This window comes from Bombina bombina, chromosome 8 (genome assembly GCF_027579735.1).
Source record: "Bombina bombina isolate aBomBom1 chromosome 8, aBomBom1.pri, whole genome shotgun sequence".
Classification (NCBI taxonomy): domain Eukaryota; kingdom Metazoa; phylum Chordata; class Amphibia; order Anura; family Bombinatoridae; genus Bombina; species Bombina bombina.
In genome coordinates this window covers 201,702,991-201,717,008 of record NC_069506.1, presented here as the reverse complement: position 1 = coordinate 201,717,008, position 14,018 = coordinate 201,702,991, and the positions used below count along the sequence as shown (strand labels likewise).

The 14,018-nt window shown below is 39.7% G+C and overlaps 1 protein-coding gene across 1 annotated transcript in view; it reads left to right on the top strand.

The window, feature by feature from the left end:
• Window positions 1–3,743: 3,743 nt before the first annotated feature.
• Window positions 3,744–14,018, top strand: part of RIC8A (RIC8 guanine nucleotide exchange factor A) — a 172,838-nt gene continuing 162,563 nt past the window's right edge. Inside the window, exon 1 of the mRNA XM_053690844.1 lies at window positions 3,744–3,948. Within this exon, the coding sequence (XP_053546819.1) occupies window positions 3,865–3,948 (84 nt within the window). The 5' untranslated portion in view covers window positions 3,744–3,864. The remainder of the gene's footprint in view (window positions 3,949–14,018) is intronic.

The following is a 14,018-nucleotide window of genomic DNA, read 5'->3' as shown; positions in this document are numbered from 1 at the left end:
GGTGGTGCCGGCGTAGAGTGCATTACCATAGTCCAGTCGGCTGCTGACGAGGGCGTGACAGTCTTCCTGGTCTCGGTTGGGATCCATTTGAAGATCTTTCGCAGCAGGTGGAGTGTGTGGAAGCATGCAGAAGAGACTGCGTTGATTTGCCGGTTTATGGAGAGCGATGAGTCCAGGATGACGCCTAGATTTCGTGCATGGTCGGTGGGGGTTGGAGGGCTGTGGGCCACCAGGAGTTATTCCAAGCGGATGTGGAGGGACCGAGGAGGAGGACTTCGGTCTTGTCTGCGTTCAGCTTTAGGCAGTTGTAGCTCATCCAGGTGGTGACTGCTGTCAGCCCTTCGTGGACGTTTCTCTTGGCGGTGGTGGGGTCACTGGTGAGTGAGCTGATTAGCTGGGTGTCGTCGGCGTAGGAGACAATGTTGAGGTTGTGTCGTCGGGTGATGGCAGCGAGTGGGGCCATGTAGATGTTGAATAGGGTGGGGCTCAGTGAAGAGCCTTGGGGTACACCACAGCTGATTTCTGTGGGCTTGGAGGTGAAGGGTGGGAGTCTAACTTTCTGGGTTCTGACGGTGAGGAAGGAGGTGATCCATTCCAGGGCTTTGTCGCGTATGTTGGCATCGTGTAGTCGGTTGCGGAGGGTGAGGTGGGAGACAGTGTCGAATGCTGCTGAGAGGTCTAGGAGAATGAGGGCGGCGGTCTCTCCTTGGTCGAGTAGGGCGGTCTCTGTGCTGTGGTTGCTCCTGAAACCGTATTGGGAGGGGTCCAGGGTGTGGTTGGCTTTGATGTAGTCAATGGGTTGTGCATTGATGAACTTCTCTATGACTTTGGCTTCAAAGGGGAGCAAAGAGATTGGGCGGTAGTTCTTCGGATCATTGGGGTCAGCCGTGGTTTTTTTCAGTAGGGGTTTTAATTCTGCGTGCTTCCAATCATCCGGGAAGGTGCCGGTTTCGATAGAGCAGTTGATGGTGCTGCAGAGCTTGTGGGCGATGGTGTCACCCGCTTTGTTGAAAATGTGATGCGGGCATGGGTCCGAGGGTGCTCCGGAGTGGATCGATCTCATGAATTTGATGGTGTCCTCTGTGGTGAGGGGGCTCCAGATGGTCCGTGGGGGGTAGGCGGTGGTGTATTTGGGTGAAGTATCGGTGGGAGTTGGTGGGTAGGCGGTGTTGGTTGAGTTCTGGGGAGCAAAGCTGTCATAGATGTCGACGATCTTGCGGTGGAAGTACATTGCGAGGTTATCACAGAGGTCCTGGGAGGGTGGGATGTCGTTGGTGTCACTGTTGGGATTGGAGAATTCCTTGATGACTGTGAATAGCTCCTTGCTGTTGTGGATGTTGGCATTGATTCTATCTTGGATGGCTGTCTTCTTAGTGGTTTTGATGAGGTGGTGGTGGGTAGTGACGGCTTCTTTGTAGGCTGTTTTATTTGAGGGGGTCTTGCTGGATCTCCAGGTCCTTTCCAATCGCCTGCAGTGGCGTTTGGAGTCCTGGAGGGCAGGTATGAACCAACTAGCCTTGTTGGTGGGTTGGCGGTTGGACGGTTTCTTGAGAGGGGCGAGGGTGTTGGCGCAGTCTGTGAGCCAGTGGTGGAGGTTGCGGGCGGAGGAGTTGGCATCTGTGGAGGTAGCTGGGGGACACTTGTTCAGGGTGGAGTGCAGTGGTGCTGCCGGAGGTGTGTGGTGGGTTTGTTGAAGGAAAAGTGTATGCAATGGTGGTCGGTCCAATGGAGTTCGGTGATGTGGTTGACTGAGATGTGGTTGCCTGCTGAGAAGATAGGGTCGAGTGTGTGTCCGGCTAAGTGGGTTGGGGAGTTGACGAATTGCTTTAGTCCGATGGTTCCAAGGTTTTCTAAGAGGTTGGCGGTGTTGTAGTCATCGGGGTTGTCTAGGTGGAAGTTGAGGTCACCGAGGAGGATGTAGTCTTTTGAGGGGAGGGCGTGGGGTGCGATGAGGTCGGTGATGGAGTCACAGAAGACAGAACGAGGTCCAGGAGGTCTGTAGATGACTAATCCGTCTTCCTCCAATCATGGCATGGCCTCAGGCAATAATTCCCCTTGGGGGAAAGCCGTGATTGGAGGAAGCCGGATTAGTCATTGCTGACGTGTGAAAAGAGGATCTCCGAGCGAGGGAAGCTGCTCCGGCTGTGAATAGAAGAAAGGTAAGTTTTTAAACAAAACGGCTGCTTTCTAAACTTTGATGAATGAAAGTGCCCCTGTTTTTAATAGTATTTTTAAAAAACGGGCTTTAATTCTTTAAAGTTTACCTTCACTTTAAGCTATGGTCTGCATGGTGAGTAGCAGCCCTCATTTTATAGCTGTATCCTATAATTTAATGTCCCTTTAATTTAAAAAACAAAATTGAGCACCTGCTGCTGTAAAGTACTTTAACTATATATGTTCTAGTTCCCTTATATTTTCTGTAGGTACTGGTGGTTATTTCCCTTCTCATTATCCATGCATATTTCTTTAAAGGGACATTATACACAAATACTTCTTATTTTGTGGAGTGGAAGTGTTTTTGCAATGAATAATACAGTATTGTTTTGTTAGAGTGTATTTTTCATGCTTTTTTATATTCTGATTTAATTGCACTCCAAAACAAATGGATCATTGTTAAACATTCACAATGTACATATTTATGTGTCATGAATATAAATTGCTGTTTACTCATGGGCAATAGGAGAGGGGGAAGCCCTCCCCTTATTTATGCTCAGTTATTTAATTATATATACTGTACTTCTGATTTCTGTCCTACATAGATAATCATGTTTAAACTATATTTACTTATTTTGCAATCAGTGATTTTGTTTGTCACAAGCAGACTTTAATAACTTTGAGTTTAATCCTTTTGCAGCACAGTTATATACATACAATACTACTATGCGGTAACACATTAAAACAGTGGTCTCAAAGTACCGGCCCAGGGGCCATATGCGGCTCACAAAATAGTTTAATCTGGCCCTCCTTTGTTTATTAAAGGATACTAAACCCACATTTTTTCTTTCATGATTCAGATAGAGCATGCAATTTTAAGCAACTTTCTAATTTACTCCTATTATCCGTTTTTCTTTGTTCTCTTGGTATCTTTATATAAAAAGCAGGAATGTAAGCTTAGCAGACGGCTGATTTTTGGTTAAGCACCTGGGTAGCAAGCAGGGGCTTACATTGCTGCTTTTTATAATAAAGATACCAAGAGAACGAAGAATAACAGAAAATAAGAGTAAATTAGAAAGTTGATTAAAATTGCATGCTCTATCCCATTATGCACTGCTTGGATAAATGTCACTTTTTACTCAATTCCAGAATGATCACATAATTTGGCACTCACAAAACAATTATACACTGTATATGTCTATAGTGGGATACAGCTCCTACCATGCATTACTACTTGGGTAAATGTCACTTCCAGAGCACACTGTTCAAGTGACACACATGGGAGAACACTCGGCCATTGGCCCCCGGATACAATAAGCTTGATACCCCTGCATTAGAACATTTTCCTTTTTCCACTATTATATCGCTTTATATAAAAGAACTAAAAAATAAATGATATATTATGCTCTTGGATTTGATATGAGCCTTATGATCTGCTACTGCCCCTGATCCAGACACGTTGCCTGCATGTGATCTGCTGCCAGTGCTTTCAAATGCTTTGAGCCTTTCTGTGCGTGTGCAATAGCCTTCGTGTACAAGCAAGCTAAGTCCCGGGCAGGGCTCCTCCCTTCTCTGACGTCAGAGTGTCAGTGACAGAAGGAAGAGTAGCAGGAGGAGAAGAAGCAGGGTTTGGTGCACTTCCTGCAAAACATAGGGTCAGCTCTCAGGGCAGGCTTCTCAGAGCTGTGTGTCCCTCTCCTGCGGTGAGACATGGATCTGGATACACTACTGGACAAGCTGGAGACTGGGGAACAGGAGTTGGTGCAGAAAGCACTTATGGAGTACAATAAGGAGGTAAGTCTGGGATGCTTAGAGCATGACATTATATGTATGAACTGATATGCAGTGTAGTGTGTGCTCATCCAGGGCCAGAATGGGGTGAGTGCATATGCAGAGGGACTTCTAATGTATGTGTATGTATATTATATAAATATAATGGCTCTACTCTAAGGCTACTAAAATGTATTGTGGATTACATATACTTTTGTCTGATGCATGTGGTGTGATTTGCATATATTTTACTCTACATTTGTATTTTATGCGACAAGGTTTGTATTTTGTTTTCTACCCTTAATTACATGGTAATTAAAGTCACCGATTTGAATGCCCTAGTTAATACCTTTTTGTTATTTTCACCCAGTCTAGATCAAAACAACAATAATTGACCATTGCATTTTATGTGTAACCTATATAATAGTGCATGACCATTTTAAAGGAAATCAATAGAACAATTATTGTATTATTTCCTTTACCCATATGTTCAAATAATAATACAGTATAATTGTATTGCAAGGATGCTCTGATTCAGACAGCCTTGCAGTTTTGAATTGAAATAATCATTTAGCTTCTTGGCTAGAACAGGGTTAAAGTGGAGGTTTTATAACCTAGGGATTCTTAGCAGAGGCAGAGCATGCAATTTGTAGTACCTAAAACATATACAAGAGACTGCAATATGGATCATTTACAAGAGAACTATATCATTTTGAGGAAACCTAGATCAGTTGATGTATCTATCCTACACACTTTTTCTTTATTAAATAAATGCTGATATTTTAGAGCTAGCCTGTGAGGCTGACATTGTTTTCACAATGATTGCAGCTTATACATACTGGGACTTTCACACAAAGGTATGCTCAGGTGATTAGTGGTTTAGTCTTTTTAGCTGAGCTGGTGCCCAGTTAGGGATATCCTGAAACTTAGCTTATTGGTGTTCCCAGAGGACATGCTATTGTTATAGGTTATATTGAACATGTGTTAACCTTGAAATGAAATTCTTCATAAAATGTTTAATCATGCATGGTAAACGGGCATTTCAATGACTGTTCATTATTTGTGTTACATACTTATTTTTGCAGTTAGCTCTGAAAATTCTACCATTAACACTTCCCCCAGAGAGGCTGGACTGTGACAGTGAGCTATGCAGTGATTGGTTGATTAGCGCAGGGGCTCGGTTATATCTGTCCCTTATTGGTTAAAGCAAAGGTGATATAAACAAACACATATAAAAGGCATTTTAGGGGTATGTCCCTGGTGTGCAAAATAATAAATACATGACAGTTTTTAGCATATCATTTGTATGCAAATCTTTTCAAGTAATTGTTGATATGTATTATGCATTTATAAAAATATATGTTCCTATATTGTAAATCACATTCTACAGACATGCAAATACTGTATCCATAAACTACCCCCCCTTTTTTTAACTTATTACATTTTACATAGGATATTCTAGTTTAAGAAAACAAAATGGACTTTAGTGTCCCTTTAACTATGTACTTAACCCCTAATTACATGGAAACAATAGTGTAATAATACAATGCTCTAGCACATTAGAGTATTTTATTATATTGCTCCTTTTATGTCCCTGTAAGTAAGTCAGCTTAAGAGAGCCAATGCACTGAGCCTGGCCAGTGATTGATGGCTATACACATATGCCGCCCCTGATTGGCTCAATGGCCATGTTCTGCTGTGGACCAGTAATGTATTGATAGTCCTGAGCTGACTTTAACTGTTTAACCCTATTGAGGGAGTTAAACGCATAGTTCTCAGAAAACATCAGAACAATAATGTTCTAGAGCATTTTATTGTTGTTTTTCAATGTTGCAATTTGCTTGACCGGTTTGCATACTACATATTGCTTATAGCAATGCATAAAAGCGTTTACAGCTAGTGCTAAATCGTCACAATAAGGGAGGATTAGCTAAACATAAGAAGGCTTTATCTGCGTTCTAAGAAAGCAACCCCCCCCCTCCTGCACATTGTGCTAACAAAGTAACACTATTATTATTATTTTTTTGGGGGGGGTTAAAAGTATTTTATTGAGTTATTAAACATTACAATAATGCAAACAATTCTGTATAGCAATTCAGATAACTAAGTACATGTCACATCAGCATTTGTAGTAGGGTTCATACCATACCCAAAGTCACATAAAATTTGTAGATTGTCCATGAGAACAGATAAAGTTCTTGCCTTCCCGGGCGAGTTATCTCGCCTGCAGTCTTTGCATAGGACTTAAAGGGACATGAAACCCAATTTTTTTCTTTCGTGATTTCGAAAGAGCATATCATTTTAAACAACTTTCTAATTTACTTCTATTATCTCATTTGCTTCATTCTCTTGATATAATTTTCTGAAAAGCATATCTAGATATGCTCAGTAGCTGCTGATGGTTGCTACACATAGAGGCCTTGTGTGATTGGCTCACACATGTGCATTGCTATTTCTTCAACAAAGGATATCTAAAGAATTGAGTAAATTGGAAAGTTGCTATTAATAAATTATAGAAGGGGGGTTCCAGTGACCTTACACATATAAATGTATTTTATAAGTAATCTATGTAGTGTAATAAAGGAGGGGGGCATAGGAGGGGGAACAATAGCCCTGTTGTAGTGAAGAGGCGTAAGATTTTATGCCACGTTATGTGTTTTTAATGGCATTCCTCTCATGAGCATCATTTCGTGAGTTCCGATTTTGCCCGTCCCGTAGAAATGATATCTCTCCAGGGCGAGCAAAGCGTCTACCTGGTTTTTCCATAAGGTGAGGGGGGTGTTTTTTGTGATTTCCGCCTTTGTGGTGCTAAGATCTTAGCACTGTTAATCACGATGTACATCAGCAATGTTTTAGCTTCTTCTTTGAGGTTTGGTAGTTTGTAAAAAGTAAGATACATGAAGTCATGGGGAGTTGAGTGAAGAGTGTTTTGTCCATGTATGTAATTATGTCTTCCCAGTACGTTCTTAGCTTGGGACAGGACCACCAGATATGTATAAGGTCAGCTTTCTCATTACAATTCCGCCAACACCTACCACTAGTGTGTTTTATACATTTTATTTTGTAGTCTCAGAGGGGTTAGGTACTATCTGGATAAGAATTTGTAGTTCATCTCCTGAATCCTGGCCGAAACTGAGGCTTTTTTTGTGGTGAGGAAAGATTTTTGACCATTCTTTGGTAGTTATGTCAAATCCTAGGTCCAAGTTCCATTTGTGACTATAGGAGGGAAGGGAGTCTGGGCCCGTATCTGACAGAAGTCCATAGATGGAGGAGATTGTATGTCATGGAGGGTGTTGTTTTAAACATAGGGTTTCAAATGGTGTTAGAGTTCGGGTGATGTTTCTTTTTTGTTTGTGTGTGGTAAGGTAGTGTGAGAGTTGCATATGTATGAACCATGAAGAAGGGATCCATTGTTCCTTTTCTAGCATTCTTTGTCTCAAGATCATTTTTCCCTCTTGGAGAACATTTTTCCATGTGTGTGTGGGAGACTGGGGAGAGAATCCCCAAATGTCCTTAAGGGGTGGGAGGAACGGAAGTTCAGGGTGGTTTGTTAGTGGGGTCAGAGGGGAGGGTCTTGTGGAAATGTAAGTGCTTGTTGCTATTAATTTGTCCCATTGTAAAAAGAATTCTGTGAGAAGGGGGTAGTCCTGTATGGCTTCAGGTCTGTGGGAGGGGTGAAGCCATCCTAACCATCCTACATTGGGTATGTGGAGTAGTTCTCTATCCAGCTGTACCCATTGTTTGTTAACTGAATTATGACTCCAATCTATTACTCTCTGTATTATTGTTATAAGTCTGTATCTTGCTATTTCAGGGACACCTAATCCTCCTCTGTCTCTGGTCAGGTACAGGTTTTTTTGGGGACTTGTTTTATGTTTCTTTGTAGTTGGGTGATGAAATCTCTTGGTAATTGGATTGGCAGGGTTTGTAGGAGATATAAGATGTGGAGTAATATGTTCATCTTAATCACATGGATTCTACCAATCCACAAGAGTGGTTTATTTTTCCAGCAGGATAAATCCCCAACAATGTTATTTTGCAAGTTAGCTGAAAACAAATCTTGCGTATCTTTGGTCAGTAATATCCCTAAGTATTACTTTGTATTTTAGTTGTGTGAGTTGAAGACGTAGGGGGCATGTTATTTTCAGATGCCTGAATATATGGAATATATTCCAGGGGAATATTATATATATATATATATATATATATATATATATATATATATATATATATATATATATATATATATATATATATATATATAATCATGCCTATTATTATTGCTTGATAGGAAAGTAAAGTAGATTTACAGTTTATTCTTTTCTTTCTGCTTTTATTTGTAGTTTTTTTTAAAAAAAAACATTAAAGGGACATGAAACCCAAAATTTTTCTTTCATGATTTAGGTAGAACATACAATTTTAAACAACTTTACGGTTTACTTCTATTATCAAATGTGTTTCATTCCCTAACTAAACACATGGGTGAGCCAATGACAATTGGTGTGTGTGTGTTTTATATTTAGTATCTCTGATTTATTTAAATTTAGGTGGAAATTTTGAAAGGTTTCCGTATTCTGTAATGGTATCTAGCAGTGGGTGTAGTGATTTTTCTATGTCAGTAATTGTAAGCAGACTATCGTAGGCGTACATTGCCTGCCTATATTCTGAAGTCGGTGTAGATACACCTTTTTTATAAAAGGGTTAGTTCTAATTTTGTGGGCCAGTATTTTGATGGACAAGGCAAAAAGGATAGGTGATAGAGGGCATCCTTGTTGGGTGCCATTTTTGATATCAAAGGGTTCTGAGAGGATTGTATTAACCGTGACTTTTGGCAGTTCTGAGTATAAGGAGAATACTCTATTAATAAATATTTGTCCGATGTTCATTTTTGACAGGGTGGCCTTGAGAAAATCCCAGTCCACCTGGCGAACACTTTCTCAGCGTTCAGCGTCCAGCGTCTGTCGAGATTAGGGAGAGAGGTTTACAGATATTATGTGCATGTGCCATGAATTGTAATACTTTTAGGGTATTGTCCCTAGCCTACCTACCTGGGATAAAGCCTACCTGATCTGGAGCTACCACTTGTGCAAGGAAGGGGGTTCAATCTATCTGCCAGTATCTTTGCAAATATTTTAATGTCCGTATTCTTTAATGTCCGTATTCAAAAGGGAAATAGGATGGAAGTTCTGTGGTGCGTTTGGGGTTTTGCCAGGCTTCGGCAGAACAGTAATATAAGCCTCTAACATTGTTTTGGGGAACCCTCTCGCCTTGTCAAGAGAGTCAAACAACTTTTATAGTTTGGGAGCTAGGATATGTGTACATTTTTTGTAGTATTTTGCACCGTATCTATTAGTGCCTGGATTCTTCCCTGTTGGTAGGTTATGAATTGCTGTTGCTATTTCTTTGATGCTAATAGGGGAATCTATTTTTTTGGATTATTCTTCTGTCAGCATGGGGATGTCTAGTCTGTCAAGATATTGTGCTATACGTTCTTTCTTTGCATTTATTGTGTGTTTGAGTTTCCTGCCAGATTGTAGAGAGAGAAATAATAAGTTTTAAATATTTCTGCAATGAAGATGTTATAATTTTTGATATTTCCTGAGCTGTTTTTGACATTGTGTATATGCATTTTAATTTTTTACGACGGATTGCTCTGGCAAGGAGCTTACCTGACTTTTTTTTTCCTTGTTTGTAATTTCGTTGTTGTATAATAATAATTTGTTTAATTCTGTTCTGGGTTTTAATAGGTTCGTCCAAAGGATTGTGTTTTTGGGGGTTCTGTTTATGTGTGTGTTCTAGCTTTCATATTACATTCAGTAGGGCTTCATATCTGAGTCCACGTTGCTTAGTGATAATAGCTTTGTGTTTTAGAAATTCTTCCCTCATGACGCACTTGTGTGCTTCCCAAATTTTAGTATATATTGTTTACGTTTCGTCATTTAGCTGAAAATATTCTGACATTGACTTCTCTATTGCTGCACTGAAAATTGGGTGGTCTATTAGGCTGTCATCTAGTTTCCATTAGAATGGAGATATGGGTTTTTCAGGCCAGTTGACCAGGCATGAGACCGGCGCATGGTCTGACCAGGTGATAGGGTGTATATGTATCTTTTTGATGAGTGCAAAGCACAATGCGTCTGTTAAGATGCGGGTGTATGTGTTATGAGGATGAGAGTAGAATGTGAAGTCCGACGTGGTGGGGTGTACTATGCGCCAGGCGTCAAACAAAGCCAAGGAATGAAGTTGCTTATTGATGCTCTTAATGTCTCTCTTAGGAATAGAGGAAGAACCCCCATTGGTGTCCACTCTTGGGTTAAGGGGAAAGCATGAATGTTTTTTGCGTTTTGTTGGGGGAAGTACACGTTTACTATGGTTATAGGTCTACCATAGAACAATCCAATCGGTATCAGAAGTCTGCCTTCAGTTTCTTGCTCTATGTGTAGTTTCTGAAAGGGGATTTCCTGTCTAAAAAGTATACCCACTCCGTTTTTTTGTTTTTTTTGTAGAGCCTGAAGAGAAATAAGCCGTTGGGTATCCGTTGTGTAGCCATTGGGGTTCTTTACCCCTTTTAAAGTGTGTCTCTTGTAGTAGTCTGATAGTACTTTTTTGTTTATATAGGCCTGTCAGTACAATATTTCTTTTTTGCGGGGTGTTGAAACCATTTAAATTAACGGTAGTGAAGGTGATGGGTTGGGCGCTGTCGTTATAAGGGAAGATGACTGCCAATAGGCAGATTGTGAGGATTTATTATATGATTAATGTGAACACAGTTGTATCTACTCCACTCAGTCTCACACCAAACCTAGGTACCTTGATAAACTAGGAACCTTATTCTGCTCATTGACTGAGGGTGACCTGTTTAGGTCAAAAGTAAATTACAACTAACTTTAGTTGCTGGAGATATGCACAACAATGTGAATGTGCTAATACTCTCCTAATTAATATAATAGCATTTGCTAAACAATAAATAATCTCTTTGGATATAGAATAAATTATAACTTTATGTAATTGAAGCTCTGTTAGTATCTCTTTAAATAGAATGTAGCTTATCACTCAGGTACAATGCTTGAATGTTCAGGTTAGTAAAGTTCATATGCAACCTTATTTATGAATGCAGCAGGATTGTTATGGCAATGTATTGTATGCAGAAATAACCAGGATATATGCAGAAGATGTTAAACATGCAAACTTTCCATTAGTAACGTATATGTATCAGCTTGAATTGTTAGTATATACAGTCTTTGGAACATATGAAATTAGCGTAACTTCAGCAATAACTTTATGTTTAGTACGATACCCAACACTTCATGACCAGCGTGTACTTGTGAAGACTTTGCTAGCTAGCAATAAGTTGTCCTGAGAAGCAGTGTAGAATCCGGCAACAGAGAGGAGCTGCGACACTGACTCCCGGAGTGCTGATGACGTCAGACGCCGAACTACTGCAGACACGCTGTATGTCAGTTAGCGTTTCAGAATGAAGTATGCTGTCCTGTGATTGAAAAGAACTTTGCAGATATAAAGTTAGTAAACAACTTGACGAAAATAGAGAGAGCTTCTTGAAAGTTGTGATCACTCCTCATGCGAATCAAATTACCAAGCATCGTTGAATTAGAGAGGAGGGCTTATAAAGGCATAACGGTCATGTGATATTATGTTTAAAGGGACAGTGAAACGTGGAAAACATGAAGTATAGAGATTGAGAATTACTGTGATATGACAGGACACCCCCCTTAACGATCTGCTCCGCAGATCAGGGTTTGGGACGGTCTGGATGTCTGCGATGAAACAGAGATACCAATCTAGGGGCTGATAAGTTAGTGGATGGTTCCCAAGAATCCTCTTCTGATGAATATTTTTTCCACCGAACTAAATACTGTAGAGAATTCTTATAGAATCTAGAATCCAAAATGGAATCAACTTCATATGATACTTCATCCTCAATGAGTGTCGGAACTTGAGTTGTCAAGACTTGATCTCTGACTGGAACATAAGGTTTCAAAAGGGATACATGAAATGTTTGATGTATCTTAAAAGAATTTGGTAGTTGTAAAGTGACAGCATTAGCATTAACAATCCTAATAATTTTGTAAGGACCAATAAACAGAGAACCAAGCTTTTTACTGGGAATGTGAAGCTTCAAGTGTTTAGAAGACAACCAAACTAGATCTCCCACCTTATAATCAGGAGGTTTCGTTCTCCTTAAGTCATAATAACGTTTTTGCTTTTCTTGAGATTGTAGTAAAATCTGTTTTAGTTGAATGAATCCTTCAGCAATTGTATTCACAGTGTCATTTACCAAGGGACAAGAACTTTCTGATCTTTGAAGAAGATGATAAGAGGGATGAAACCCATAGTTCATGAAAAATGGAGTTGTATTGGTAGATGAATTAATGGTGTTATTATAGGAGAATTCAGCAGTAGGTAGAAGAGAAGACCAGTTGTCTTGCTGAAATGTACAGTAGCATCTTAGATATTGCTCTAAACTCTGATTAGTCCTTTCGGTCTGACCGTTTGTTTGAGGATGGTAAGCTGAACTCAAACGGCGATCAATATGCAAACTAGAACCGAGTTGTGTCCAAAATCGAGAGGTAAATTGTGTACCCCTGTCAGTCGTAATAGACTTAGGTAACCCATGCAATCTGACAATATGTTTGATGAACAAATCTGCTGTTTCTGAAGCTGTTGGCAAAGTGTGAATAGGTATAAAATGTGCCATTTTTGAAAAGAGATCCACAACAACCAGGATGACTGTGTTGTTAGAAGAGGGAGGTAGATCGACAATGAAGTCTAGGGCAATATCTTGCCAAGGTCTGTCAGCGATTGGAAGAGATAAAAGTAAACCATAAGGGTGAATTCTTTGAGATTTACATTTGGTACATACAGCACACCCTTGTATGTACTGTTTTACAGACTGAATCATATGTGGCCACCAGAAATCCCTTTGAATTAAATGAAGAGTTTTCTTGAAACCAGGATGTCCTGAAAGTGGAATATCATGTGCCATAGCTAAAATGTCATTCCTAAGAGATTCTGGAACATACAGTGCATGACCATGGTAGAAAAATCCATCATTACCTTTATGAATCCTAGAATCATTAATCAATGGATCATTCTGTTGTTGTTCTTTGAGAATAGATGTTTTCCCCACTAAGATGCCAATTAATTTTTCTGGTGGTATTATTGAGTTTAGTTCAGAACTCTCAGTTAATGGAGTTGAATATCTAGATAGAGCATCTGCCTTTGTATTTCTTACTCCTGGACGATAAGTGATTATAAAATCAAATCTAGTAAAGAATAAACTCCATCTGACTTGTCTGGAAGAAAGACTTTTGTTAGTTTTTAGATATTGTAGATTACGATGATCTGTAAATATGATGATTGGAAATCTTGCCCCTTCTAATAGATGTCTCCAAAATTCGAATGCAGCCTTGATGGCTAGAAGTTCTTTTTCCCCAATTGGGTAATTAATTTCGGCCGAATTCATAACCCGAGAATAATATGCGACAGGATGAAGCATGTTGGTAGAAGAATCTCTTTGAGACAGAATGGCTCCTATTGCAAATTCGGATGCATCTACTTCTAATGTATATTGTTTCGATGGATCTGGGAATTGTAGGATTGGAGCGGTAATGAAACTATGTTTGAGAGCATTAAAAGAATCATCTGCCTGTTGGTTCCAGTGGTATTTGTGGTTCTTTCGGGTGAGTAGTGTGAGAGGTTTTGCGATAGTAGAGAAACCTTTAATAAATTTTCTATAAAAATTTGAGAATCCTAAGAATCTCTGGAGCTCTTTCTTATTTTTTGGAATAGGCCAGTTAGTGATAGCTTGTACTTTGTTGTCCTCCATGGATATTCCTTTTGGTGAAATATGATACCCCAGGAAAGAAATAGTATCAGAATTGAATATACATTTTTCTGCCTTAACATATAAGTTGTTCTGTCTTAATCTTGAAAGAACTGTTCTGACATGTTGTATGTGATCCTCTTTGGAATTTGAATAAATGAGAATATCGTCCAAATAAATGACAATGTATGTGTCAAGTAAATCTTTGAAAACATCATTAATGAAAAACTGAAAAGTTGCAGGTGCATTG